Below are 27,183 nucleotides of genomic sequence, written 5' to 3' on the forward strand. Positions count from 1 at the left end.
CTCCTATTTCTCCCCCTTCCCTCCACCCCCTATCTACTCCTCCTCTGTTTCTGTTTAGGAAGGGGCAGGCCTCCCATGGGTATCAACAAAGCATGGCATATCAAGTTGCAGTCAGACTGAGCACCTCTCCTTGTGTTAAGGCTGGGCCAGGCGGCCCAGTATGAGGAATAGGGTCTATCTGGGAGTTTTCAACTTGTTATAAGATCCATCCTACTGTGTAGCCCAGGGTGTTAGGGAACTTGCTGTGTAGCTCAGGCTGGCCACCAGCTTGCAACCTCCTGCCCCTGAGGACTGGAATAGCAGATAGCTTGTCTTAAGAAGCAACATTCTTAGTTCAATTTGATGTATGGGAGCGATGTAACAAAATGATGACTATGGATCCGATATTCAAGTTCATACCTATCAGGCACCCAGGAGCGTCAGGTGTTTCCTTAGGCACTAGTGTATGGTGAATGAAGTTGGCTTCTGTTGGGGGCTTTCAATTGAATGGAGGCAACCATAGGTTATATGATATAGTCCTGGCCAGTAGATTTTTATAGGATAAATGAAGGAGTTCAGTGAAAAGGTTTATTGTTTTCCTAGAGATAATTGGATGCAGCCCTCAAAGGGCATCTATCATTCTGCTGGCTAAAACGAGGGCAGAGAGCATGGGCAGGGATTTCACAGTGAGGGTGAGGGAGGGAAGGCTAGCCCAGCCGGTGTGGCTGAGGCCCAGCTTGAGCCTTGCAGGTGGGTGCTGGGCAGGAAGGGAGACTAAATGACATTTTAAATTGCCAAACTTTTCTCTGGGGGCACTGAAGGATTGCCTGTGTTTCAGAACAGGAGAGTGAGAGGAATCAAACACAAATCCCATGGGGGTGCGGCCCGTCTGGCATCGATGAGCTGAATGAGGTCAACTGAGTGACTGTAATGGAAAAATGGGCTTGAGTGTAGAATTTGATGTTCTAGCCCAGACGAGCAGCTATCATATTTCAAAAATGTGGTTTTTGACCGGCTGTGTGTAAATAAGACAGAGACTTCATAAAGTGAATGACAGTGGACTGGTTCAAGCCTATGGAGAATCCCTCATGTTCTCCCAGATACCAGCTCTCCTCTCCTGCTTTCTATCATTTCAGAGTTATTCCAAGTATTTGAAAACAGCTACACACACGGGCTTTGCTTTGTCCCCACTTTATATTAGCATTAGGTCAAAGCAGCAGCTACAGTACAACCTTATCCCTGTGTGTGGCTTTACCGTGTTTCCTTGATGAGCATGCATGTTTATTTTAACCAATCCTTTATGCTAGACATTTAGGTTATGTGCAGTCTTTTTCTGTCTCAAACGATGCTTCTGTGCAAGTGCATGGAAATTAATCATCTTGTTTAGTATGAGTATGTCCTTACGTGTGCAATTTCTGGCTGAAAGGCTATGTACAGTCAAATTTTTCATCTACTACTAAAGTGCCTTTGGTGGCGGATGATGCCGTGTGTGGTCCGTGCCTGAGCACACCCACTGCAGTCCTGCTGTTGAAGCTTGTTGGCACACTGCTTAGCTTTGTCCCTGTGGTTGTTAGCAGGGGATGCCCGTTATACTTCTGGCATTTTAGGTGGCGTTGACTTCCTCTTCATGTTTGGGGGAGTCAGTTGCATTTCCCATTTGCTCATTATCATAGCCCGTTCTTCTGCTGGGTCACTGTCACTTAACTTCTTGGTTTATGTGAGCCTTTTACACATTAAAGGAGTCAATCCCTTGTCTGTGTTGTGAATGGAAACTATTTTTAAAGGAAACCCTCAAGAAGCATCTTCCAAAGGGACAGAGACATTTCAAAAATTGGTGCCAGTGCTTAGGCAGACCTGGGAAGCCAGTGCCGGGTCCTTACTCCGGGTGGAATCACACCCGGGGTTCCTGTCCCTGAAAGAGCAGCATGTGGGCACTCTATCTTAGATAAGAAGGAAGGAGTTTAAGATCAGAGCGTTTGCAGGTGAGTGCGGAGACGAAGAACATTTGAATGGTGAGAAGAGTGGGTGAGGGAAGGTAGGAATGGAGAACAGGAATAGACTGAAGGGGCGAATCAGAGACTCATGCCAACAGCTGTTTTTGAGGCTCACTCACGGTCAGTCAGAAATTTCAGCCAACATCTCTTTGTCTGCCCTGGTCTAGCTTATGATGCTCTACCCTTCACCCAACATAGTGTAGGCAAGACTTGGGTGCAGGGAAGGCGTGTAAGATGCTGAGCATGGGCGTGGTGTGACCTGGGCCTTTAGGCAGTGCTAGGTGTGTGTGAACCGAGGTCACGTGACACCATCAGCTCACTGAGTGCAGTGTGTGGTCGGCTGAGGAAAGATGGCGCAGCCTTTGCCTTCCCCTCAATGTCTATTTAAAGAGGAACATTACACTCAGCGGAAAAGTCCAACTATATGAAGCAGCGTAAAATGGAAAGAAAAACCTCCACCCTCCTGGCTAACCAGGGCAAGCAGTCTGTTCTGTGTGCTTTGGAGCCCTTTAATGTAAAATAAGTACCTTCTCAAGTACATGATGTGCATTCAATAACCCGCTTCCTCAGACATGTTTCCATTAGTATATGGAAATCTGGGGTGCATTTTCACAGCTCCTTAAGATTTTGTCATGTGGAGGATGTGCCTCAGTTTACTGAATTAAATCTTGTCATGATGGCCTTCAAGCTGCCTCCCGCTTTCTGCTTTCTCTTTCAAGTGATGCTCCACGAATATTCAGGCTAACGCTAGCGGAGAATCTCCTTGTCCTTTTCCAGATGGCCTGCAGCAGTAACTCAGGGAACCCCATGTAATCAAAAACCTCTCATATTGTAGAAACAGATTTCTCTGTAAGTAATAAAAACAGAGGCAGATCCATGTTTGTGTGTGGGACCGCCAAGTCCCTGTTTGCAGGTGGACTTTCAAAGCACACACTCTGACCTCTTTTGTTCATTTTCGCATTAGCACCTGCAATTTGAGTTGGCAGCCACAAGGTGGCAGAGGAGCACCAAAATCCATTTGTTCTTACTGTGTCCTTACCCTACTCTTCATAAACACAAATTGGATTTAACTAGCGATGTGTATGGTTAAAAGAACGATCAGCAAACACTATATGCACACATTTGCCATCACTACCTAGATCTTTATATTTTATTTCTGATCAAATGGATTTTATTTCTATCACAACAAAAACCAGCGTACCACTTAACAGTTTTCTCTGAATACGGCTGTCTTTTGTTTGCCCTCCTGCGTCTATCTCTGCTCCATTTTTTTTTATTGCTTGAAGTTCAGAGATCACAGAGCTTGTTTTCTCCTGACGCCCACCTCTCCTGCCTCCCTTTCTCCTGCGATGATGGCCAGCTATGGCCTGAGCGAGGTGAACTTCACAGAGACCAGTAGCTGCCCTAGGGCTGTGCCGCTCAGCTAATGGGACTCAGTCAGCCAAACTTCAAAAGCTGGAGCTGTGCGCTCGGCCCAGCTGCCTACCACCCCCTTCAGCCTCAGGAGCAAGGCTGTGGCCTTACAGGAGCTTTGAAGTTCCATTTGCTTGTCCCCCTTGAACGCCCACCAGTTTAGGGTGCAGCTGAGTGTTTAGCAGGAAACGACACCATTTCTCCTCTTTGGCGTCATTTGAAATACTCAATTTCCAGCCTCCAGTCCTTTGCTTTGGTGGGTGGGGATGCAGGTCTGCCAGGAATTTATAGCATGTGGGCAGTTTGTTATCCCTTGTTGAGGGTGGGGGTAAGTAGAGTGGGAGGCTCACTTTGGACATGTGACCGTTAAACCACATTCCTGTGCTCATATGGTTCATTCTCTGTGTCTAGGAGACTCATGGGAAGTTTAAGGCACACGAGAACTGTACTTTCTTTATGCTTGGTTTAAAGACTCTTAGGTCTTAATACTCAACATTCCTCACTATTCTGAATATTGTTAGTGTTCTGTTTACTAATTTATAAATTATTTTTTCTTAGGCATAATAACTGCTCTGAACTAGATTGCCAGAGAAGCGCTGCTTTAGCAAGCACTGGATATCCAGGGCTACAGTAAACCGGACAGTGAAGAAAAGTTACAGATAGGCCCATGCACTGGACAGAGAACACTGATTATGGACAAGGGACTCACAAGAGTTGGGGTACATACCTGGGCCTTTCCCTATGAACCTCAGATACAGGTTCCAATGTATACATCTTATTACATGGGATTTTGGAATCTTGAAGCAATTTATCTGTTATAAATAATAAAAACTTCAGATCTTTATGTTAGTCAGAAAAAAAAAAAAAAAAAACCCCAAACCTGTCATATGACTTGTCAAGTGAGACAGACTATTGTAGGGAGTTCATTTCTGGGGACTTGTGCATATCTTCCTTGAATACTTAACATATGGCAGGATGGCTCACATATTCTTAAAGAGGCTGCAATTCTCCCCACCTGCCCGCCTCTCAACTGTCCCCTTTTGGCAGTCACTACCTGAGGGACACCTGGTGTCTTTGTTGTTTCTAGAGGACATGAATGAACTTTGGTAAAAGCAACATTGGAGCCATTGTGGGCACAAATCCTAACCAATGTGACAAAATTTCCAGCTGTGCTCACCTCTGTCTTCAAGGTAAACAGTCCCCTACCACTCTGAGCCAAGACCCGGTCACTCGGCTTTCTGAGTGTGGCTGGTAAATTCATGACAAGAACAACCCCTGGAAAAAGGGGACCCTAGAAGACTACCCTCTGTTTGGAGGGGTGTGAGTCCTCTCTTTTGGCAAGAAAAAGCAATTTAAAAAAAAATAACCACAGAAATAAAAATGATAATTCAGTTATTAGAAGGGTTAAAAAATTCTGCAGCTTTAATATTACTGTTTAAAAATATGAACACTGTATGACTAGACAGGATGTTAATGACTTGACATTACAAAATTTATTAAATTTATTTTTAAAGTGGTTTGGTTCCCCCTTTCAAATGCATGAAGCGTGTGGGAGTTGGAATAGATCTGCCCCAGGCTGCCAAAACAAATTTTTAATGGAACTGGAGTCCTTCAGGGATTGTCCTAAATCCACATAATATTCTTAAGTCCTGGTGTTTGCACTGGGACCTGTGTATTAGCAGATGTACGTGTGAATAATATACGTATATCCATCCATCACCCTGCTGACTCTACATCCTCGAGGGCTGCCGTACATCAATTATTCCACCTCAGGGGGTAGAGAGATATTTGGGCTAGCATTGACCTCCTTTTCAATCAGGGCCTCCAAACAGTATGTTCTGGAAGTCAAACAGTCCCTTCAGACAGAACCTCTGTTTGAGAATGCGTTTGGCCTGATGTCACCATGCTGAGAAGTCAATGTGATTACCTGTGTCAGGTGTGGAGGCAACAGCCAGAGAAGCAAATGAAAATCCCGTCACTCAGAGTCACCGTCAGCATCCGGGATCTGTCCCATCTATCTACATCTTGCATAAGTTATTAGCCAGGCTATCAGGAAAGACTGTCGACCTCGGTGAGCTGCATCTACTTTCAACACAAAAGCAACTCTTTGAAATAAATTATAAGTTGCTTGAGGAGCTAGACCCCCTTTCAGAGGTTTGGAACCATTTTTATGAAGTGAGGTCTTGGGACCAAAGCCTCCTGAGGAGGTACGGAGATTTTTGTCTTTTTTTTGTCTGTCAGTTTTAAAGGAAAACAAAGACTATTTTTAAACACATGGTTTTGATTTAAAAAAAAAAAAACAGAAAGCAAACTTGGAAGTTATTTATTTTCTTCAGTGCACAAATTTCTTAAGCTTCTGATATCATAGCTGAAGGTGTGTTACAGATTGTTGGGACCGATAAATCAATGAGAAAGGTAGGCCACATGGTTTTGCTGGGAAAATGTACGATTGTGGTAGGGGCTGACCATTTATTTAATTGTGTGGTGAGTGCCATATGATGAGAGGGTAAAGTTAAATTGATGATTCAGGCTACCCCAGCCAGGGTACAGTTTACATGGCAATTATGCTGGGTCATCTAAGTGTAATTGGCAAGTAATTTGGTAAGCGAAGGGACATGACAGCTCATTTACATGGTGTTCACTGAGCAAAATTTGGGGACATTTATCAACCACTCTAGAGTGCAGAGTGATTGCATTGATATCCCCGGATGCTGCAGGCCGTCGCACGCCTGTTTGTGGAATGAGTCTCGAGGCTCGCACTCCCAACGATGGTGGTTAGTTGTGTGCAGCGTGCTAGCTAGGCGCTTTCACTCCGAACTGACGGAAATCACAGCTCTTTTCTCAAGGAGCTCCCGCGTGGGAAACAGACACACCAATAATTTTAGCGGAGTGTGGTTAAGTGGAGGCTGGGACTTGCAGAGGTGCTGCGGATGTACGCTAAGGGAGGGCGAGCTGCTATGATGGAAGATCAGGGAAGCCTTGCTAGGGACGGGGACACTGAATGGGATTATGGGGCTTTGCTGAAGCAGCTCTCGGCTAGGCAGAGTCACAGCGGGAACAGACAGAATCCCAGAGGAGCCAGTAGACCACGGGTGAAGGGACTCTCAGAGTTGACCTGTGATAGGACCTGCAGTCAGGTAGGGGCTGAGCCTGACACCTAACCCTGGCCGGTCATTCAAGGACTTAAGAAGAGGTGGGCCTCTATCTGGATGTTTTGAAGACAGATTGTTTGGTGTAGTAACAATTACTGTGCTATTGTGAGATACTAAGCTCTGTTCTGGGTGTACTAAGGGATTTTTATCTTTATTCCCACCCAGGAAATAGGCACTAACAGTCCTTTTATAAACGAGAAAACTAAATAGACAGAGGTCACCCAAAGTTACACCGAGGGATGGAAAAGCTGGGATTTGAACATACCTGTCCAGTTCTGAAGCCCTTGCTCGCCGCTAGCCCTAGCCCACATCATGCTGTTGGCTTCCTTAGCACAGTCCCCTGGAATTCCAGACTAACTCTGTTCTACGGCCACCACTCCCACTGGGCTCTGAGCAATCTGCGAGGCTGGTGACTCGCCGTTCTGCCGATAGTCACATCTCCAAGGTCCAGATAGATGGTGCCTGTGTAGTCACTAACACACAACCAATGTGTAGCGTTGAGGTCAACCTAACAAGTGAGGTGATGAGCGCTTGGAGCTGAGGCAGTGTCGGTGTGAAGAGGGATGGATGGAGACAGAAATTGGCTGGGCTCGGTGATTGGATGGGGCATGCGGATCTTGCTGGCATATTCTTGCATCCCTTCTGATTTCTAACCAATACACCGGATGACTTGGCAAAAAGAATCTGAGGACCAGGGAAGTTCACCCTGCTCTCCATAGAGCTCTTAAATTCCTGGGAAGAACTATGTGGGCTCAGGATAAAAGTTAGAAGAGACTTCCTCAGAAGTGGCTAAAAATAGAAGGGACAGTGTGGGGACAGAACCGCCCTGGGGTTGATGAGTGGTTGGACAGCCTTTGGGAGTCTTCTCTCTTTGAAAATTCTTTAGTTTAAAGTCAATAAAACTTCTCCTGTTTCCTTTCCTAAACTGCCTGGATGAAAAAAAAAAGATAAAAATCAAACTATTCAAGGCCTGGAAAATATTGAGTCCAAATGCCTTGATTATAGATAAAGGAAGGAAGCCCAGAGGGTCCATGATTCATCCAAGGGTACACTCCCCCAGGGAGAAGAGGACAGGGTCATTGGCTTCTCTTCCTATGTCTCAGATAGTAACATTTTTGTTTTTGGTGTCCTTGTGGACAAAGCCCCTGGTAGATAGTAACACAAAACCAACAGAAACTTGGTATTTGTCTCTAGGGAAATTAGAGTATTAACAGTAAGGGGTGCCTGTCACATGGCTCCCTAGGACATTTAGGACACTGAGAAGCGAATTTAAAAATCCCTGAGAGGAGTTGCAGAGATGGCTCAGTGGGTTAGAGCATTTCATCGGCAAGCATGAGGACCTGAGTTCAAATCCTCAGGAGCCACATAAAAAGCCAGGCCTGGCTGCACACGCCAGGAACCCCAGCAATGGAGAACAGATTCCAAAAGCTCAGTTGGCAGGCAGCCTAGCTCGGAGGATGAGCTGGATCAAGCGAGAGACCCTGTCTCAAGGTAATTAAGAACAACAGAGTAAGACATCTCACATGCTGCCCTCCACAGAATGTGCACGGGGCCTGTGTAATGAACACTCACGTGCGTGCAACACACAGCTATACCACACATACACAACATAGGACACACGCAAATATGACACACGCAAACCACACACACACACACACACACACACACACACACACACACTAAAATCCACACGGATTTCTTAATGCCTATTCATTGTCAATTATACAATTCTAATACTTTGCATTCACTGTCTCTAATACTCCATACTCTAGTATTCTTTTCACTTAATGTTTCAAAAAAAAACCCTAAAACATAACCTGCTTCATGAGCTCTGACCATGGAAACCCCTGACCCCACTGTCCTCAGATGATATTAACACTCTTTAGGTTTGTTTTCTTGCAGTCACCTTTGTCTTTGTAATGAGATGATTTCCATATTAACACCTATAATCTTATCAATATAATTTTGAGTCACTTTTTGTTTGTACATTCTATACAGTAGCACGGACTGCCTAGTCATCATTTAAATTGCAGTAGAATATCTTACCAGCTTCTAAGAGGTACTTAAATATTTACAGAAAGAGCTCTCCTTCTTGACTCATGGGGTGTTTTGAAGGATGTGCTTTCCACTGCGAGCACCTATGCATCCAGCTTGTGTGGATGGCATTGTGGAGCAGTGAGCAGGAGCCGCCGGGCGCCTCGTGGTGGTTATAACTTGCTTCCTGGCCAGGGCCCCTCTGAGACAACAAACAGTGTGTGTTTGGCCGGTGCAGAGCAGGTCCTGGGCAGAGAGACAGTAAGTGACTTCAAGCTGTGGCTTTTCTAACTAAACACATATTTCCCCCCTGCCCTTGTGAAAAGGCATGTTCTCGTTTTCCGAGGGAGTGAAAATCTTTGTGTGAAGAAGTGTCACCCAGTGTCGTACTCATCATCCACACCATCTCTTCAAGTGACAGTGGGAGTAAGAGTTCATCAGTTCAATGTGCCTTTCACATTTGGAGACTCCTGACTAACAACCTCTGGAATTTATCATCAGAACAGCCAGAGAGCTCAGTTCTGGCACACGCTGCTCTCACGCATGGAGAAAAACTTGAAAAGACAGGAGATTTGCTCCAACTTTCTTTCTTCTATCCCTTTAGAAGAAAAAGCATACCTTTTTTTAATTAAAAAGACTATGCTCGCACAGAAACATCTGGCCCGTATCGCCACGGCAGCCTCCTGAAATGGCCTGCTTGTCTCCAGTGTGTCCTTTTAAAAACCAAGTCTGCAGGCAGCAGCCAGCAAACCCTCCCTAGCTCATAGATCTGCATCAGTCGCTCCCATCCCTGGCATGTTCTTCACGGCTCTGCCCTGATTCTTGGGGTCAGGTCCTGTGTAGTCCCTACTGCTCTCTCCCCTGCCTGCAGCCTGCCCCAGCCACATGGAGCACTCAGGGCTCCTTGCTTCTGCTTCTCCGAAGGGCACATCCAGACCTGTGTGCAAGTCAGTTCATCCCTCATAAGCTGTCTGCAGGCCCTGCTGAGACTGGATCTAATGGGCTCCCACAGCCCCTATCCAATAGCACTGGCCTTGTGTTGTATGTTTTAATTCAAACAATCAAACTTGAATCTTATTGGACAAGGCTATTATTGCTCGATTTCACTTGAGGCAAATAGCTCTACCACCTTGTATCACACATCAAATCCCACTTACACATGTATTCTATGCTAGGTCATAGGACTACACTTGTATTTATCTCCATGACCAAGTGGGCCAGACTGTAAGCTGCCTGAAGACTGGCATTGTGCACTGGTAATTTTTATATATGTAAATCTGGTAGGAACTGCTCAATAAATATATCGATTCTATAAACCTATGCCTTAGGGAAAAAAAGTAAAATTCACTCAAGAAAGAACATGTAGCTCTTTTTGGCACTTGTGATACTTCATAAGCGTCCCAAGACTCCTGGTGCTCAGTGGACCTGGCAGATGCACACAGGACCCGCAGGGTGGCTGAGTGTCTGTTGTGTGATGTTAGGAGGATGGAAACACTTTGGACATTTAAGCCTTTGAATGCGGTCATTCCCACATCTCCAGTCCTAGGATATCCCGCAGAAGCGATCATTTTTATGTTCCATGGTGATTTCCTTTATTTCATCCCATCTGCACATCTGCATGGTCTGCTTTGTCATGATCATGACTCAGGTGTAGTCATGAGCGTAACTGAATTTCCAACACATTCAGATCTATACAAGCTGATCATACCAGATGTTGTAATAACGCCATTGCCCATTGGTTAACTTAGGATAATTGTTTTGATAACCCAGTCATTGGATCTTCTTTTTAAAAGAATGTTTTGAAAACTGACATTTTATTTATTTATTTTGTGTCCATGTGTGTGGGTGGGGGCGTGCATACTGTGGTGGGGGTCAGAGGACATTTTTGTCCTGGGGGTTCTGTCCTTGTACTAGAGATCAAAGTCAGGTTATCGGGTTTGGTGGTAGGCACCTTGACCCTCATTAATATTTTGCTTGTCCCGACACTTTATTTATAATTAACAAATTAATTCCCTTTTGTGTGTATATGAGTGTGAGTGTGTAAGCCAGAGGAAGACTTGCAGGAGTCAGTTTTCTCCTACTGCGTGGGTCCTAGAACTGAAGGCATCAGGCTTGCGAGCAAGTGCCCTCACCCACAAAGCCATCTCAGCCCTTCGCTGAGATTTTCCTTCATCCTGCTTGCTCTCTTCTTGACATTCAGTTACATGCTGCTTTAGGGACACTGAAAAAGAGTTGGTGTCCCCTTGGATCCAGGCCACGCGTGTCTGTGGCATTTCACATAACCAGTGACATAGGATCACGGAGCACGCCCATGCCAGTGTTCTTGCCACAGATTCAGTCTCTAGAGACCTCTTTGCACTGCCAGGGAGTGGTGCAGCTGTGGCAGAGGACTGAAGATACCGTAGGGATCCTGGGGAAAATATGCTAACAGTGTAAAGGGTGGAGACGTGTCCAGCTATCAGGTCGAAGACAAGAACAGACTCAGAAAAGAAACAAAACCCTTCTTTAGGGAGAAGTGGGGCGGCCCAAGGACGGCTTACTAAAGAATCCTTTAACAGCCTGAAATCCTACTGACAATTTTGTTAATGTGCCTCCTGGGCTGCCATCTCGGGGGCCTGTTGTGAATTCCGTGCCTGAGATTATTAATGGTTAATGGGCGCACCTGAAATCAAGCAATAATGTACCATTTGGGTAATAGTTATATTAAATGGTTCTTCTAGACAACATTGAGCTTATCAGATTATCTCGCTCCTAATAACGAATACCTTATCTTTTCCGATTTCCTAATCAAATGTTTCCACATCATCCCCAAGTGCAGCCATTTCCAGCTGCATCCACACTGTACTCTCAGCTTCAATGATGTCAAAGTGCCAGCCTCCTCACGGGCCCCTCCGTTCTCTCCAGCTCTGAGGCACAGGCCAGTTGTGCCTCTTTGGAAGCTGGTCATCATCAGCCATTTGATATAGGTGAAAGTGAGTCCAAGACAGCACCAGGCTGAATTTAGAGTGATGTAGAATTTTTACAACAGGTTTCTCCCTGTAGTTTGGTGCTTCTGAAGTAATCGCATAGATTTGTCTTTTCCCTGCTCCCTTTTCTGAAACCCGTGTACTCTAGACTGAGTGCATTGCTTCAGTGTGGAGGAGCCCCAAGGCAGGGACAAAAAACAAAGATGTTATGCCTTACTGTAAGGTATAAACATTTAGTAATCCACAGGATCTGCCTTAATTGGACTGATCAGAAGCATTAAGGAGACTGAAGCAGTGGTTCCACAGATAATAGATTTACAGCTTTTTCAGAAGACCCAGGTTCTGACTCACAACCATCTATAATTTCATTTCCAGGGGAACCAGTGCCCTCTTCTGGCCTCCATGGGCACTGCATGCACACGGTGCACATACACACAGGCAAAACATCCCTACACATCAAATAAATACATCTAAAAATATTCTTAAACAATTATCTTTAAGAGGACCGTCAAGATTCCTGAACACTTCATATTTTATTTTATTCAGCTGCCTATCTGTAGCAGGAGGAACAAATGTAAGAAATGCCAAGCAGTGCGTAGGGAGCCAGATATGGTCACTTTCTAGAATGTTCAGCTGAAATGTTACTATATCTTATAAGAGAGGTTGGCTGACATAATTCATCATTTTGAATTGCTTTGGTTTGAATCCTTTTCTCTATGGTGCATCTCATATTTCTCTCATTTTCGGGTTTTCTTTTCATTCTGACTATATCTGTGGTACTTTAAAAAGACACCTTTCTCCAGGAAGAAAAGAAGAGCTCACACTCACCACTGAGCATCCACGACAACCCACCCTATACCCCTCAAGTTCAGTTGCCCATTAAGGCCACAATCCATGCTTTTTGGTCTCCAAGTCTCCATTGGCGTTATGGACTGCACACAGTGTGTGAATTACTGAATGAAGACCCGCTCTCATAATTTATGATTATCCAACTTCAATTCAAATTAAATCCAGCATGGAGTTATTGTAACCTGTGTCATGTTGCTTAATATCAAACATATTACAATATATTCACGTATTGTCCCATGATGTTTAATGAAAGAAAACACCTTGTATATTTTGGAACCTTATCATGAAAAGGCAAAATTTAGTGTACTGTGTTTCCAATTGGCCAAGTTGAGGAATGGGTGCTTGCCGGAAAGACTAATGATTGATTCTGTTGCTAATGGGTACCATAATTTCCCTCCAATGGACTCCTGTGGTTGGAATCTCTTATAACATTTCAGAGCTGAAAGGTTTTTTTGAAACCATCAAAAAACCAAATATCTGAATTTCTTATTTAAACAGAAGCCCTCCTTCCCCCCAGCTAGAGAGCATTACTGATCACACCCAGCAAACGTTGACCATGCCCACAAACTAGTGAATCACGTGTGTGTGACGTGCGTACTCGCAATTCTTTAAATTGTATACAATTTGGTAACTAAAGATGGAAACAGAGCATCTGTTTAAATTCTGTGATAAATTCTGCAGTAGAATCGCATAAGGAGCAGAAAGATAGGAGAGAACCATTGCAGAGAGTGTCAGAGGAGGTGTCCCGGAAGCAGTGACTGAGTTTGTTATGAACCGTGAGGGAAGTCGCTGACTGTCGTGAGGGGAAATGCTCATGGTGTACTTGGTGTGTTTATTAATAAGACAACATCACATCTTAAAAAACAAGGTTTTAAAGAAAAAACCCCAGAAAGCATTAAACTCCCCAGTATAGCTCCTAACTGCACCTCTCCCTTCTGGGGTTCGTGAAGAGTCGAGGCTCAGGGATGAATCAAGCCATGTTGTATTAGTGGATGCATACATGTGCACATGAGGCTACTGTGTTTTTCTGCCGACCACTTCTATGGTTTCACAACTACTTAAGAAAAGCTCACATGTGCAGGTGGGAATTCATTGCATTGTATTGAACACTGCTACTCTCGATATAACCTATGGGGTGTGACTTTTCATAAAAAAAACTAATGAATTTCTAGGTTTGGTGAGCTGCTTCCAAACAGATGCACTATGCTAATCTAACGGACACATTTAGAGCCTGGGCCCCAAATATCAATAGCTTTTAGTATTGCAAATTAGTCTGTCTGTTGGGTAAATTGGGCTGTGTGGTTCTTGATAAAAAGTAGCAAGTGATTCTACACTCATGTGTTGTGTGTAACGGCCTCACTGGAGCCTGATGACTGTGTGCTTCTCTGCAGAGTTTTAAGTTGAACGTGGACAGTCACTGTGCTCTCAAGGAAGCCGTGGAGGAAGAAGGACATCAACTCCTGGAGCTCATTGCGTCTCACAAAGCAGGTAAATCCTCCTGAAATATTGCGGGTCTTTATGTCTCCAGACTATTAAGAATGAAGAAGCATTGCTGTAAATTACTGCATATATTCACTTCCTTATGTATTATTAATATTTACATTATCAGATTGACCTTCAAGATTTATAAATGTTTCATATACTGCATACAATGCTGTGATACTTATAAGATGAAATACTGCCTCCAACGGTCTGTTCATTTTATTTGGGGCTTGCCATTCGCCTGAGTTCCAATTGAAATCACATTCCTGAAAACTTCACATTGACATGCTTTTTGATGTAGGAGCTCTGGAAATAACATTAAGATAATGAATGAAGCCGTTCTTATAGACACAAGGCATATGCACTAGGGTGTACATAGATATCATTATGGATATAAGGCAGGCTGTCCATAGACATCTGATTATTTCTGTGCCAGTTCACACATGTGGATGTTTAGCATATTCTCTGTAGGTCTTTGCATTAGCAGAGGCTTAGGCCTTCAACTAGTTCTTAGACCAACATTGATGCGTTTATGAAGAATGTATTATAAATAAAAAACAGTTTTGTTGTATGGTCCCACTTATCCGGATAGTTGAAGACCATAAGACAGGGTGGGGTTAAAGCTTGTTTGTGTTTTTTTTTTGTTTGTTTGTTTGCTTTTTGCTTACTATGCAAAGGGGAAAAGAACAGCATTAAGCAGAAGTGTTAATGTCAAAGACTGCTGTCTTGATTCTGGCCCATTTACTGTATTTCCCATTGAATGACCTGTATCTGATTCCAGACATCTTTTTGATCACTATAAAATCTCCACACAGATAAACACAGGGCCTTGTGCTGGAGGTGTGAAGCTGTAGCCGTAATGACATCTATACATCACAATCTGTACCCCCCGACACTGTTTTCACCAAACCAGAGTCGACATCAGTTTGTGCACGGGCCTGTCCTCTTTTTGTGTTGTTCATATCTTAGAATTGCCGGTCTCAGTTCTGAGTGACAGATGGCAGGTAGTGGTGAGGTCGTTGAAAAGCATGGATGTGGTTTGGGATAGCCACCCAGCTTTCTGGGTAGCAGACGGTGGCAGGTAAAGATGCAGCCGGGCCTACAGCTTGTGCTTTCCTTTGGGGAAGGACTGAAGGACATGCTGAAGATGATTGCCAGTCAATGGAAGGAGCTGCAGAGGCAAATCAAACGGCAACACAGCTGGATTCTCAGAGCTCTGGACACCATCAAAGCGGAGATACTGGCTACTGATGTGTCTGTGGAGGACGAGGAGGGGACGGGAAGCCCCAAGGTAAGTGGCTTGAAGTTTGCCTTAGTTCCTCTTATTCCTGTCTTCTTTTGAACTAGGCACCACTGAAGTTTTCTTTCCACCCCTAAGGCTCTTCGTTTCTAGTGAATAAACTTTGTAACTCCTTCCCCCTCTCTCTCCTTCCATATATATAGATATAGATATATATATAGCTTGGCTGAAAACAAAACAAAAGGCAAGAACTTTCAAGTTCTCTGGGAAGAGGTCTTTTTGTGCACAGTAGCAGAGCCGAAGGGGGACAGGATTCTAGGGGTGGGAGGAAGGGGGGAGGCATAAAACATTTAGTAAACAAAACATAAAGCATCTTTAACATGAATAATCAGAATGGTTTTAAATTGTTTTGTTGCAACTATAAATCACTATAATCAGTGCAATCACTCAGCTCTGACATCCATTAGCCGCTTGGTTACAGCAAATTAACAAAGAAGAGAGAAAGTGATTCATTATCTCATTCCTGTTAATGACTATCAGATGCATTGCCTAATTAGGAGATGGTCATTGTAGTGCGAAGAAGGTCATATGCTTTGCTACAAATCTTTTTGCTCTGAGTGTAAGTTTTCCATAACGGTGCATGCGCCGAATACAGCAAGTATTTTAAAAACGGATATTGGCATGTTTTGATTATCCATTTAGATTTATAAAATAGCCTGTGAGACATATGCCACTGAACACCAAATGAAGCGCCTTTTAATACAGACTGCTACTGTTGTAAAGGTATCCTCTGGACCTAAAATGTCGAAAACAATTTTATTAATTCCACAGTTTGTTATAGTTTCTCCTTTTGTGGCAGGAAGTCCAGAAATCCATTTCATAGTAGACTTAGGATCCGAGCATACTGTAGCATGGAGGGGAACAGATGGAAACGTTCATAGATTCTATTCCTGGCATGGACACAGAGAGAGTAACATCATCAAATCACATTTCTCCATGGGCATTGTGCTCGAAGCAAGCTAGCAACCACTTTGCCCTCTGAGACTCAGATTCCTCAATAGAGGCAGAGTTGGGACCCAGCCCAGCCCCACAACAGGGAGACCACGCAGCCAGCTCAGAGCTCAAAGGGCACCCTTTATCTGTTGGGAACAGAAGTGAGTGGCAAGATCAGTCCCACCGGAAGGTCACATTTCCGGGAAGGAAGTGGCTTGGCACAGGAGCACATATTTTAGGAAGTGATGTATTCAGAGATTCAAAGCTGCGGCTAACACCAAGGACTGGAGTGTAGTCAGCAGACATCTCCAGACAGAGAAAGCAGACCCCAGGGGGAAGTTGCCTGGCCAAGGCTTTCACTGTGGAAGCAGGGTATGAAGGATGAGAAAGGGTACGAGTAAAATCTGGGTTGTGTTTTATTTATTTAACAAAAAGAGGGGTTGAGGTGTAGCCTAGAGGTGGAGGACTTGCCAAGGATGCCTGAGGACCTACGTTACATTGCCAACACCACAGAACAAGAAGGACTGCCCTCTACCTCCTCCAGTCTCCACACACAGGCTGTCCTGCATTTGTGCTAACTCCTTCGCGCAGAAAAAGAGGCCCCTGAGAGGTTAACCAGTTTTCCTTAAGGGCACACAGCTACTAAGTCTCGGGGCTGGGGTTTGAATCTGCACTTTGAGCTTAGATGTAGGTTCCCTCACCACCTACCCTCTGCTCCCTGCTGGCGGGGCTTGGGCTGCCCATGTGGGCTAAGCTTTAGAGATGCAAGCTTTTGGGGTGCTTTTGAGACTGTGGCACAAAACAACAAGGGGGACAGCAGAGGTTGGGGAGAGGAAGGGACACAGGGAAGGAGAGGAAAGGGCTGCTCTGAGGGAGTGAGGGTCCCTAGACGGGGTGGTGGGGTTGGAGGTGGGCTGGGGAGGAAGCTGCTGGCCTGTTGTAGGTAAGGGGAGGGTTCTGAATAAGTGGGAAAATGACCCTGAGTTTCCGTGTAAAGATGCATTCTCAGCTGGGTATCAGGCACGGGGCAAGGGTGGGCAGCTGGAGTGAGTGAGAGTGACCAAGGGACCTCCAGAGACTGCGCAGTCACCCAGACTTGAGAGTAGTTCTGCCCTGGGGTTATGGTAAAGCTGTTCCACAGGACAGTTCAGTCAGCTCATTTTTTGTGAGGTGCAGAGAAGCCACTTACTCAAGCCCGAGAAGGACAAACACATCAGCATTTTTAGAAAGCCTCCGCAGACCACAGGGGTGATGGCCCCATCCCAGACTCCCACATTCTAACAGGAACCTCTGTAATGGGCTCAAAATTGCCCCCACCCCACACACGTACATGACCAACATGATTGAGAGGGCCGTAGTAAGTAAAGTGTTTAAACTAGCACTGTATAAATCAACTGGGCTACATCTTATTCTAATGAAATGTTACATGGCCATTAAAAAGCCGTGTTTTAGAAGACTTTGTAAATAGCAGATGATATCTATATGTAGCTATAGATTTTTAAATAACTTTGAATTTTCCAAATCTCTACCCTGAGCAAAAACTATTATAAGGAGAGGGGAAAAAAGGGCAAATACAAAGTTTAAGAGTTATTTACAAGGCAAAATAAGTGACATTGTGCTGTGGGGATGTGGGACCTGAATTTACCTATGAGAAGGGAGAATAAATAAATCTGATCCTTAATGATCTGATTTCTAGAAAAACAGCAAAATTTGCTTTTGAATCATTCCAGAAGGGACAACGTCTTGAGTTTCATCAGTTTACAGAGAATAAATGGCTAATTTTCCATGTTAATGCATTTCCTTCCCGTAGTACTTCCATGTCCTCACACAAGCAAACATCACTTCTGAAAACAATGACAAGACGAGATTGTGTGTGTGTGGTATCGACACACAGGGAATCTGGGAGCTGCAGAGCCAGGCAAAACCCCAGGCCTTCCACTGGCTTCCCCAGTTTGGGCTGGGATTTCCTGGACAAATAAACCCACCCATACTCAAGGATGAATGTAAAATAAATTTAAGGTTAAGGATACTATGAGGAAAAATCAGATGATTAATTTCCTATTCGTTTAATGTTTATGAACTGTTTCTCTTAAACCTGGGGCAAACTGAGTACCAGGGAGGCTGAGACTCCAAGTTAGACTGTCTGAATTAAGTGACTGACATTTACTGCTAGGAGTCCTTGAGACAACTACCTAGCTTCTCTGTGGTTCATATTTCTCATTTGTAAAATAGAGGTAATGGGGCCAACAAGACGCTCAAAGGACAGAGGCATTCACCGTTTAACCTCTTGCCTGGGTTCAATCCCTGGAAGGAAAAAGCTGACAAATGGTTCTCTGCCCTCCATGTATGTACTGTGACATGCATAAACCAACCCCGCCTACCCCCCTCACAGAACATAATGGTTTTTTTTTTAACTTTTAAAAGGGGTAATGATAATTCCCACTTCAAAAATCTGTGACATGGATTGTTCTAAAGAGTGCTCAGAATGAGCGGGTGTTTTGCGGAACACCTGCAATCCTGGTACTCAAGAGGCAGGGGCATTAGAATCCCTGAAGATTGAGGCCAGCCTGTCCATTACGTGAGCTTCAAGCCCACAGATGACATAAAAACAGGGCATAGACCAGAGCTTCGCACAGAATAAATTCTAAATAAGGCAAAATGTAATGTAGAAACCTTCACATTCTAATGGCACAATGGACACATAATTATAATGGATTTAATAAAAGTCCAGTAGAAACTGGTATACGATGCTATAAGTATATGGAGGGAGGCCTCAAGGAAAGATCTGGAAGGACTTGATTCTTTAAAATAGGGGTAGAAGGGCATTTGGCAATGTGAAAATAATGGGCAGGGGGACTAGCATGTTTAAAGACTCAGTGTGAGAAGGTTGGTATGTCTGGAACCCAGGACCACTGCCATAGATGATTATACTTGCCTGTCATAGTCTGCACTGAAACTCCCAGTATGACAAAAGTGATCTCTACCAATTAGTGATTTGAGCAATAATTGACAGGATCCAAGTCATAAGGCCACACATACATATTACCTAAGAGTTTTGTCATGTAGTGTCAAGTAGTGCAAGCTGAAGTAGGCCTCATTGGAGTTCCTCCAGCCTGAGAGCGAGCCTTTCTGCTCTCTGTCCTTCACAGGAGGCTTCTTCCTATGACGTGACCTTGCTCAGGTCACTCGCAAGTTGCACCACGAAATGCATCCCCAAGCGAGGCGGTTATGATCATCTGTTTCATCTTAAACCTAAAAGAGGATCTAAAATTAAAACATAATAAAAATAATTCCAGAACTTATCTTAGGCTCACTTCAGAAGCTACTGGGAGCCTGAGAAGCATAATAGAAAATCTAAGGAATATATCTAGGGGGTATTTTTCTTTTTTACCTTGTTTGAGAGGCTGCAGAAAAGGGCTTGGTCTTAGAAATCTTGTAAAGGAGGAGGATAGGAGGAAATTCAAAGACTCTGGGAAACGTCTCCCCCAGGACTCGGCAGCATACCTTATTTGTTGTATTTCATTTTTTAAAAAAGTGTTTTCCCAGGACTGCAAGATCTTTTATACATGGAAATAGAGAGTGGAATCCATCAGTTATAGAAACACAGTGTTAGCATGCACATCCAAGAATTTAAAATATGCTTGTAATTATGTATTTTAAGAAATATTGATAAAAATGTTTCACCTTAAACTAGAAGTTTCACATTTTAACTATTTCAGTGATGTGCAGTTAGGAGGATTTCAAAATATAGTGACTACCCAAGGTCTAATAAATGCTACCATTTCTTTTTTTGACCTTTCAAGGTAAAAGCCAGAACCTCCTTAAAAAAAAAATTAATTGACATCGTCTCCTTTAAAATGTTCTTCTCTGCCCTTCTTTCTCTTCTGAAGCTGGCATCCTTCAGGACTTAGAATCAGGGCCAGGGTCTCCCCAGGTGACTCACCCAACTTTGCATCACTGAAAGTATGCAGTAACAGCTTCTTCATCCTTTTCGAGGAAACAGAGGAGTCTCTAGAACACAGAACACCTGCAGATGTCTTTGTAAATCCAGAAACCTTGCAGCCATGACAGGGTGGCCTGGCTCTGGTCCCAAGCAGCATATTCATTTCCTCAGTGATGCAGGTGTCCTGCTAGCTACTCTGGACTCCAGGGATGCTTACGTCATCCTCTTTCTCTGAGGGTCTTAGATGGAAGTCATCCTCCTTTGGAAATGGGTGTCAGACTCGCCAAGGACATCAGCTCAGCAATAGCTGGAGAGAAAGCTCACAGATACCATTACATATGTTTGCTCAGACCTACAAATGAGAATTTTAGCTACTGACTGAGACTGGGATTTGCGCAGCTTTTGACTTGGGTAGTCAGTGGCTACCTGACCTGTCTTCAGATGTCATGTGAGGGAGGTCCAGCATTAACACTCGCTCTGGCATGTTACCTTAACCCAGTGCTTAGGAAAATGAATTATGGGTAACTCTGCTTAACTAAAGACGTATAAAGGAGTGATTTGGGGAACACATTGAGAAGATGCTCTCTGTGTTAGATGATGCCTTTGGGGTAATATTGCAACCTGATGCTATTATTCTGGAGTACAGTTTGATCCTGAATCTTTCAAAGCATCACTGAGACTAAGCATTGTCTCTGCATTCAGCTTTATTTTAGCTAAGGGATGTGTGTGCTCAGTATGTTCTTTCATATAAGTTCTTCATAAAGTGCATTAAAGTCATAAGTGGGGATCACATTTATATATTGTCAGTTCCTGTACAGATACACACTCTTCCTAAAAACTACTCAAGAATCCCTCCCCTTTTTACCCAAAGCAAAGAAAAACATAGGTACATAATGTCAAAGGGAACTAGAAATGAGATAATAAGATTAAATTGTACCTAATATGGAGAAAAATTCAACAGGCAAAGGCCTAGCTGCTCATTTATTGAGTGCTGACAGGAGCCTCTGCCCAGTGCCGAGCTGTACACGAGAGAAGACATGCTTTCCTGCTCAGTGCTCTTATCATTCATGTAAGCACACAGTGTAATGCCTTGTCTAATGTGCTTTGGGCTATCTCAGATCTCGAATAATAGATCACCTAAGATTCAGATCATCTTAATTAGGATGTTGGCAGACTGAAATGGAACGGTGTTCTTGATGAAAGCAAATGAGAATAGGAAGTACGTTGCTACTTGTACAGCATGCCCGCAGAATCCTTCCCGAAGACAGTTCTGCCTCAGCCCTTCCCCGATCAAGTGTGCCATCATCATCCTGCCTTGAGAACCTGGGGAGAGACTTCTTCTACTGTGGAGCTGTCAGTAGCCCCTCTTTGGTTAGCGCTAGGGCAACTTTTCTTCCAAAATGCTTTTCGAAACTCAGAAACAAAAGTGGGTGACTTCTTCGAACACGATTGTGGTTACTACATTTGGGATGAAGCCCAGCCTGGGCTACAGAGTGAGTTTCAGGACAGGCTCCAAAGCTACACAGAGAAACCCTGTCTTGAACCCCCCCCCACCCCCCTCCCAAAAAAAGAAAGGTTTCTCTAATTTCCTTGTGGCACTTAAATTTGCGTATTATCAGTCTGTGGCTCTGATGAGGTGGCTGATGAAAAGGTTAAGAACACAGACATATCTAATGGTAGGTCAAAGTTCAGCTAGTGCCAATCTCTATACTGGATTACAGGTGTATAAGACCATAGCTTATCCTCGGTCTTCCCACTGTATTTCAATTGCTGGTGGCCTTCACTATAGACGTGTTTGGCTCAGCAAGGATCTGAGTGAAATTCTTCAGTGTTTCTAATCAACACATGGAAACTTCACTGGTGTTAGTAGGCATTTGACCCTTCCATATTTATGTAGTAGTACCCAGAAGTTAAAAAGATATATGCTGTTGGTCACAAACTTAGAGTCTACAGAAAGCAGTCTTCTACTATCAGATTCATACTTCACCTTTCTGTTCATTATTAAGATAATATATAGCACGCGCACTAGAGAGATTTTTAATGCAGAGTTGAAGTCACCATTTTTTGAAACTCTGTAGTATACAAAAAGCAGTACACAAAAAGGCAAGATACAAAATGGCTTCTAAAAATGCTTTTAAATTATTAAGCAGATTCTTTGAAAGCTTGAAATAATGACCTCAGTGTGTCATTTACACCTTTTTCCCCCTGGAACGTGTTGTTTCTGGCAGGAGAGTACTTGGCCAGCCAGAGCCCTGCCTGCTCCAGGGATCACACTCCTCTGGCTTCCATGTTTATTGACTCACACAGGACTTCACATAAAACAGCAGCCTTACAAGTCCCCACCCTGGAGTCAACACCCTTAACACTTCAGACGCTTGGTTAGCTGTTCTCACCCCCAGAATGGAGAGCACGTCTATCCAGTGATGTCAGGGGCATTACGATGCCCCACGCTTTACTCTTCTCTTTCAGATATACTTGAAAGATGGCAACTTAGATAGTTGTGATGCTACCAGAACATTCCCAGTCTTATTTCCCATCATCCCACCATAAACAAAGGATAATACTTCTCAAAAAAAGTTATAATATATAGATGTATATTAACATCCCCCCCCTCTTTCACACACACACACACACAAACACACAAACACACACACACACACACACACACACACACACACACACACACACACAGACTTTATAAGGAAACATTGACTGGATTGGAGGCCTTCTAGGCCAAAGCTCAAGGCCTGGTTACCACAGCTTTCAGGCCATTTTTTTTTTTTTTAATTGTCTCCTGGACTAAGTAAAGTTGTGGGCCTCACCAGGGAGAAAGAGCAGAAGAGGAAAAAACAAACCCAAAGAAAAGACTAAGATAAATGGAACAAGAGACAGGAGAAGGGTAAAAGAAGGAGCCAGAGAAGTGACCCGAGACATTTGGTAGAGCCTAAATAAAGATCATTGCCTGAGACGTCATGTGGAGGCATCCTCCCATAGGCTGCCCAAACGAGTCTGGGCACTTAACGTTTTCCTGTCTCTCTTGAGTGTAGACTCTCTTACTTTCGTTGTCTCATTCTGGAAACCAAACTCAGAAAACTTCTTTACATTTGACATCATAAATATCCTTGTATGAACCCCTGTGTGTTCATATAACATGGGTTATTAGTGGGGTTAACATTTACAGCAGGGTTGCTACACTCTAGGTTCATGTTCATCAGCCCCTTTACTTTTTCCCTGATATAGTTAGGATTCATGCTAATATTTCATCTCATATACCTTCTAGTTTTTCTTTACTTAAAATGTGTTCCCTTTCCTTTTCTCTGCATATAATTCTAAGTGAAGACATGCAGTGTGATAAATACTTTACTTAGGTACATGGGCCAAAGGGAATTGTGTAGAGGTGTGGGAGTCTGTCCGAGTCCAGCTCCAACCTGCTCCCACCTTCCAAAGGGCTCTTGGGTGGAGAAGAGAGGGATGAGCAAATAATAGATAGAAAGACAGAAAGAGATGATAAGAAAGACAGAGACACAGGATAGCTTCAGGAGGCCCTGGGTCAATACCCAGTCACCACCCAGTCCTTCATTCAAAAAGGCTTTTTTTATAATATGCCAAGGGGAGAGGCAAAAGACCTCCCCCTTGCAAGATCAAAGCACATCTTACAACCAAGTATGGACCCTTCCAAACACCTGGTAACCATGCCCATGGCGAAATCATCCCACTATGCAGCCCTGGGTAAAGCAAGTTCAGATTCTCTGACCTTGAGTAAAATCTCAGTAGGACCTTACTCTGTGGGCCACCACATGGAGGGAACATGATTTCAATCTAATCATCTAGGGAAGACATTTACCCCACTAACAGAACACTGGTTTTGTAGCAGTCTCTAATATTCAGCTAAGTTGGAAGTCGGAAGATATTGGAGGACAGACATCCTAGGTAGAGAAACAGAATAACCAAAATACGGAAAGGGGAAAATGTAAAGGACTTCTAGGAAATGATGAGCAAGGAGAGTTTGGCTTTTTATGAAAATAGAAAGCTCCTGTATTTTCATGAAGGGAGAGGGGCCTTACGGAGGCTAAAACTGGGTTGTGTAGTGAAGAACTTTAAACAGCAGACAGAGAGCTGTTGAACTCACACAAGGGCTTCTAATGATCCAGTGTATCTGCGGAAAACAGACGGCCGAGGTCAGACGGAAGAGGAAGGATTAAAAGTCATAACAGACAGGCTTCATAGTGCACACCTGTAATCCCCGAAGTTGGGAGGCCAAGGCAGGAGGATCAGGAGTTCCATGCCAGCCTGGGCTCCAGGGCAAGACCCCATCTCACTGGTTCTCACACTATTATGGTTCCAGGGAACTCATGGTCAGACACACAAAAGAGCATCCTCAAAGTGCTGTCTTTATACCCTCACGTCATCTCAAGAAGAGACAAGCACAGCACAATAATATTTTGAGACCACATTCAATAACATTTACGATAGTATATTATTATAAATGCCTCAATGTATTATTGGCTGCTGGTAATCTCTCACTGCCTCTAGTTTTTAAATTAAGCTTGATTACTATTACTAGTATATGTGTATAGGAGAGAATGTAGACTATACAGAGTTTGGTAGTATGTGGTTTCAGGAAGCCACTGCAGGGGTCTTGAAATCTGTCCACTATGTTTAAAGGAGACTTCTGTACAGTGATTCAAATGGAGGAGAGGAAGTTACATGGGGGTGAGGAGATGTGATGGTCAAGAAAGAGAATGAATCTTCTCCAATGGGAGAGGAGGGAGGGATGAATATTGGTGATAAACAGAGTAAAGATGGTAGAAGAGAACGGATTTAGAGTAAAGTCAAACTCAGTGACTAGTCTTGGGGAAAGATGGAGAGGCAGGTATGTGAGGGCAGAGTCGGAGAGTCGGATTCAAATCCCATCCTCTCAAGAGCGATTTCTTACCATGCCTGCTAAGCGGAACTGCATGGACTGTTCACGCTACACACTCGATGGTGAATGACATACAGCCTTGTGACATGCTTTCTACTTTCATCCTGAAATTCCATTCATACTTTTATCGTTAACTCCGAAGGTGACTCCATCAAGACCGAAAACTCTTTGGAAGGGAGGGTCCATCTCAAACTTCTCTCTTTGACTCAGTTTACATGCTATTTCAGCTTACAGTATAGTTCATTTAAATTTATCTGGCTAATATGTTTTTTTTTTTTTTTTTTTTTTTTTTTTTTTTTTTTTTTTTTTCGAGACAGGGTTTCTCTGTGTAGTTTTTGTGCCTTTCCTGGAACTCGCTTTGTAGACCAGGCTGGCCTCGAACTCACAGAGATTCCCCTGCCTCTGCCTCCTGAGTGCTGGGATTAAAGGCGTGTGCCACCACCGCCCGGCTGTATTTTGTTTTTAATGCTGAAAAGGCAACTCCGTTTTATCTTCCTGTCTTTCATGGTCAATGTTTATCTCCGCCGTGTAAACAATGGTGCAATCCCATTTCACTATATGGTTTTCCACACTTCTCCCCTGTTTTCTCTGCCTGTTGATTTTCAGTGTAAACAAACATTGGTAAGCGAACCTTTAAGTGGGCATTTCACCTCTTTTCTCCAATCAGTGGTAATTTATACTATATAAAAGAAAACCCCACACTTCTGTTATTACTATTAAGCTTTCTCAAGGCAAGTCCCTTTGGTTAATTATTGTAGTCGGTTACTCAGATTTTATATTTTACTTTATTTTTGTCTTTGTTGTAAAATGCTTGTGCCAAGGGTATATTCTGGGTAACTTCTCTGAAATAAGAACCTAAAAGCATCTAATAGGAATTAGTAACTGGCCGGCACACGAGTTGATGAAATTTGTGGTCTTTGCTTTAAAGCTCTCTAACAAGATTAGGTGGGATTGAACCAGAAAAGGCAGAGGTCTCTAAATGGACATAAATTCAAAGGATAGAACTAGATCATACCACTATTTGACTGTCTAACAATGTCAAATCTCTGACATATTATATTTGCTTCACTACAGTCTGTGTTCATATAGATCCTTCTAGTAAATGATAAATGTAACGTTTAGCTAATACAATAAAGTTAATATTCTTCGAGACCTTTATCAAACACACAGAGCAGGCGAGTCTGCTCTATAAAATGACTAGATGGTTTCTCTGGATCACACTGTGTATAGTACACACAGACATAAGTACTCATGCATTCTTTTTTCAAGCCAGCTTTGTTGGATTTGCTACCCAGCTGCCCTCCCTCCATTTGATACTTCTTTGTACATACTACAGCTTCATTCTACCAATAAATAGGGATAGCAAAGAATCCTGATTCTCACTGGATAGTGCCGTGTGGATAAAGCCTATAAAGCCATTCATTTCTAGCAAGAATTTCTGATCCAATTAAGAGGCCAGAAAAGAAAGTTAAGTTTCTTCAACATATTTGAACCTGTAGTGTTTATTTGAGTCATCCAAATAACAGGGCTGTGCATTTTAAATTAGGAGGGGTTTTGAAACACTTCTTTGTTTCCATCCTTTTCTCTTTTTCAGCCCTCAGTCCCAATGACTTCCTGCCTGTCTTCCTGTCTGCTTCCTTCTCTCCCTGCTTCCTTCTCTCCTTCCTCCCTCCCTCCTTTCCTTTGTAACATGAAAACTGACTATAGTGTGTTATACTGGTGATTTCCGGATTGAGAGTGTCCTATGATGTCACTGGTCATGACTGGTACAGGGCAATGCCAGCTGCTGAGCATGTTTCAGTTTCCCCATTATCCAAGACTTAGGACACTCTATAACTTGGCCTATTGTACACTTAGCAAGTGATTTTACACTGTGTTATTTGTTTGTTTTTTCTCTTTTTGGGGAGCCTGCTACCCAGCTTCCAAATACATCATACACAGAGGCTTATTCTTAACTTATAAATGCCTGGCCTTAGCCTGGCTTGTTTCTTGCCAGCTTTTCTTAAAGTAGCCCATCTATTTTTTGCCTCTGGGCTTTTACCTTTTTCTGTTTCTGTGTATCTTTCTTTCTTACTCCATTGCTGGTTGTGTAGCTGGGTCACTGGCCCCCTGTACTCTCCTCCTTCTCTTGTTCCTTTTCCCTCTCAGATCTCTCCTTCTATTTATCCTCTCTGCCTGCCAGCCCCACCTATCCTTTCTCCTGACTTGCTATTG

General features: G+C 43.5%; 1 protein-coding gene across 1 annotated transcript in view; it reads left to right on the forward strand.

The window, feature by feature from the left end:
• Positions 1-27,183, forward strand: part of Akap6 (A-kinase anchoring protein 6) — a 304,232-nt gene that overhangs the window by 90,009 nt on the left and 187,040 nt on the right. Inside the window, exons 6-7 of the mRNA XM_059279296.1 lie at positions 13,779-13,875; positions 14,997-15,160. Of these exons, the coding sequence (XP_059135279.1) occupies positions 13,779-13,875; positions 14,997-15,160 (261 nt within the window). The remainder of the gene's footprint in view (positions 1-13,778; positions 13,876-14,996; positions 15,161-27,183) is intronic.

The sequence above is a fragment of the Peromyscus eremicus genome, chromosome 14, assembly GCF_949786415.1.
Source record: "Peromyscus eremicus chromosome 14, PerEre_H2_v1, whole genome shotgun sequence".
Lineage (NCBI taxonomy): Eukaryota > Metazoa > Chordata > Mammalia > Rodentia > Cricetidae > Peromyscus > Peromyscus eremicus.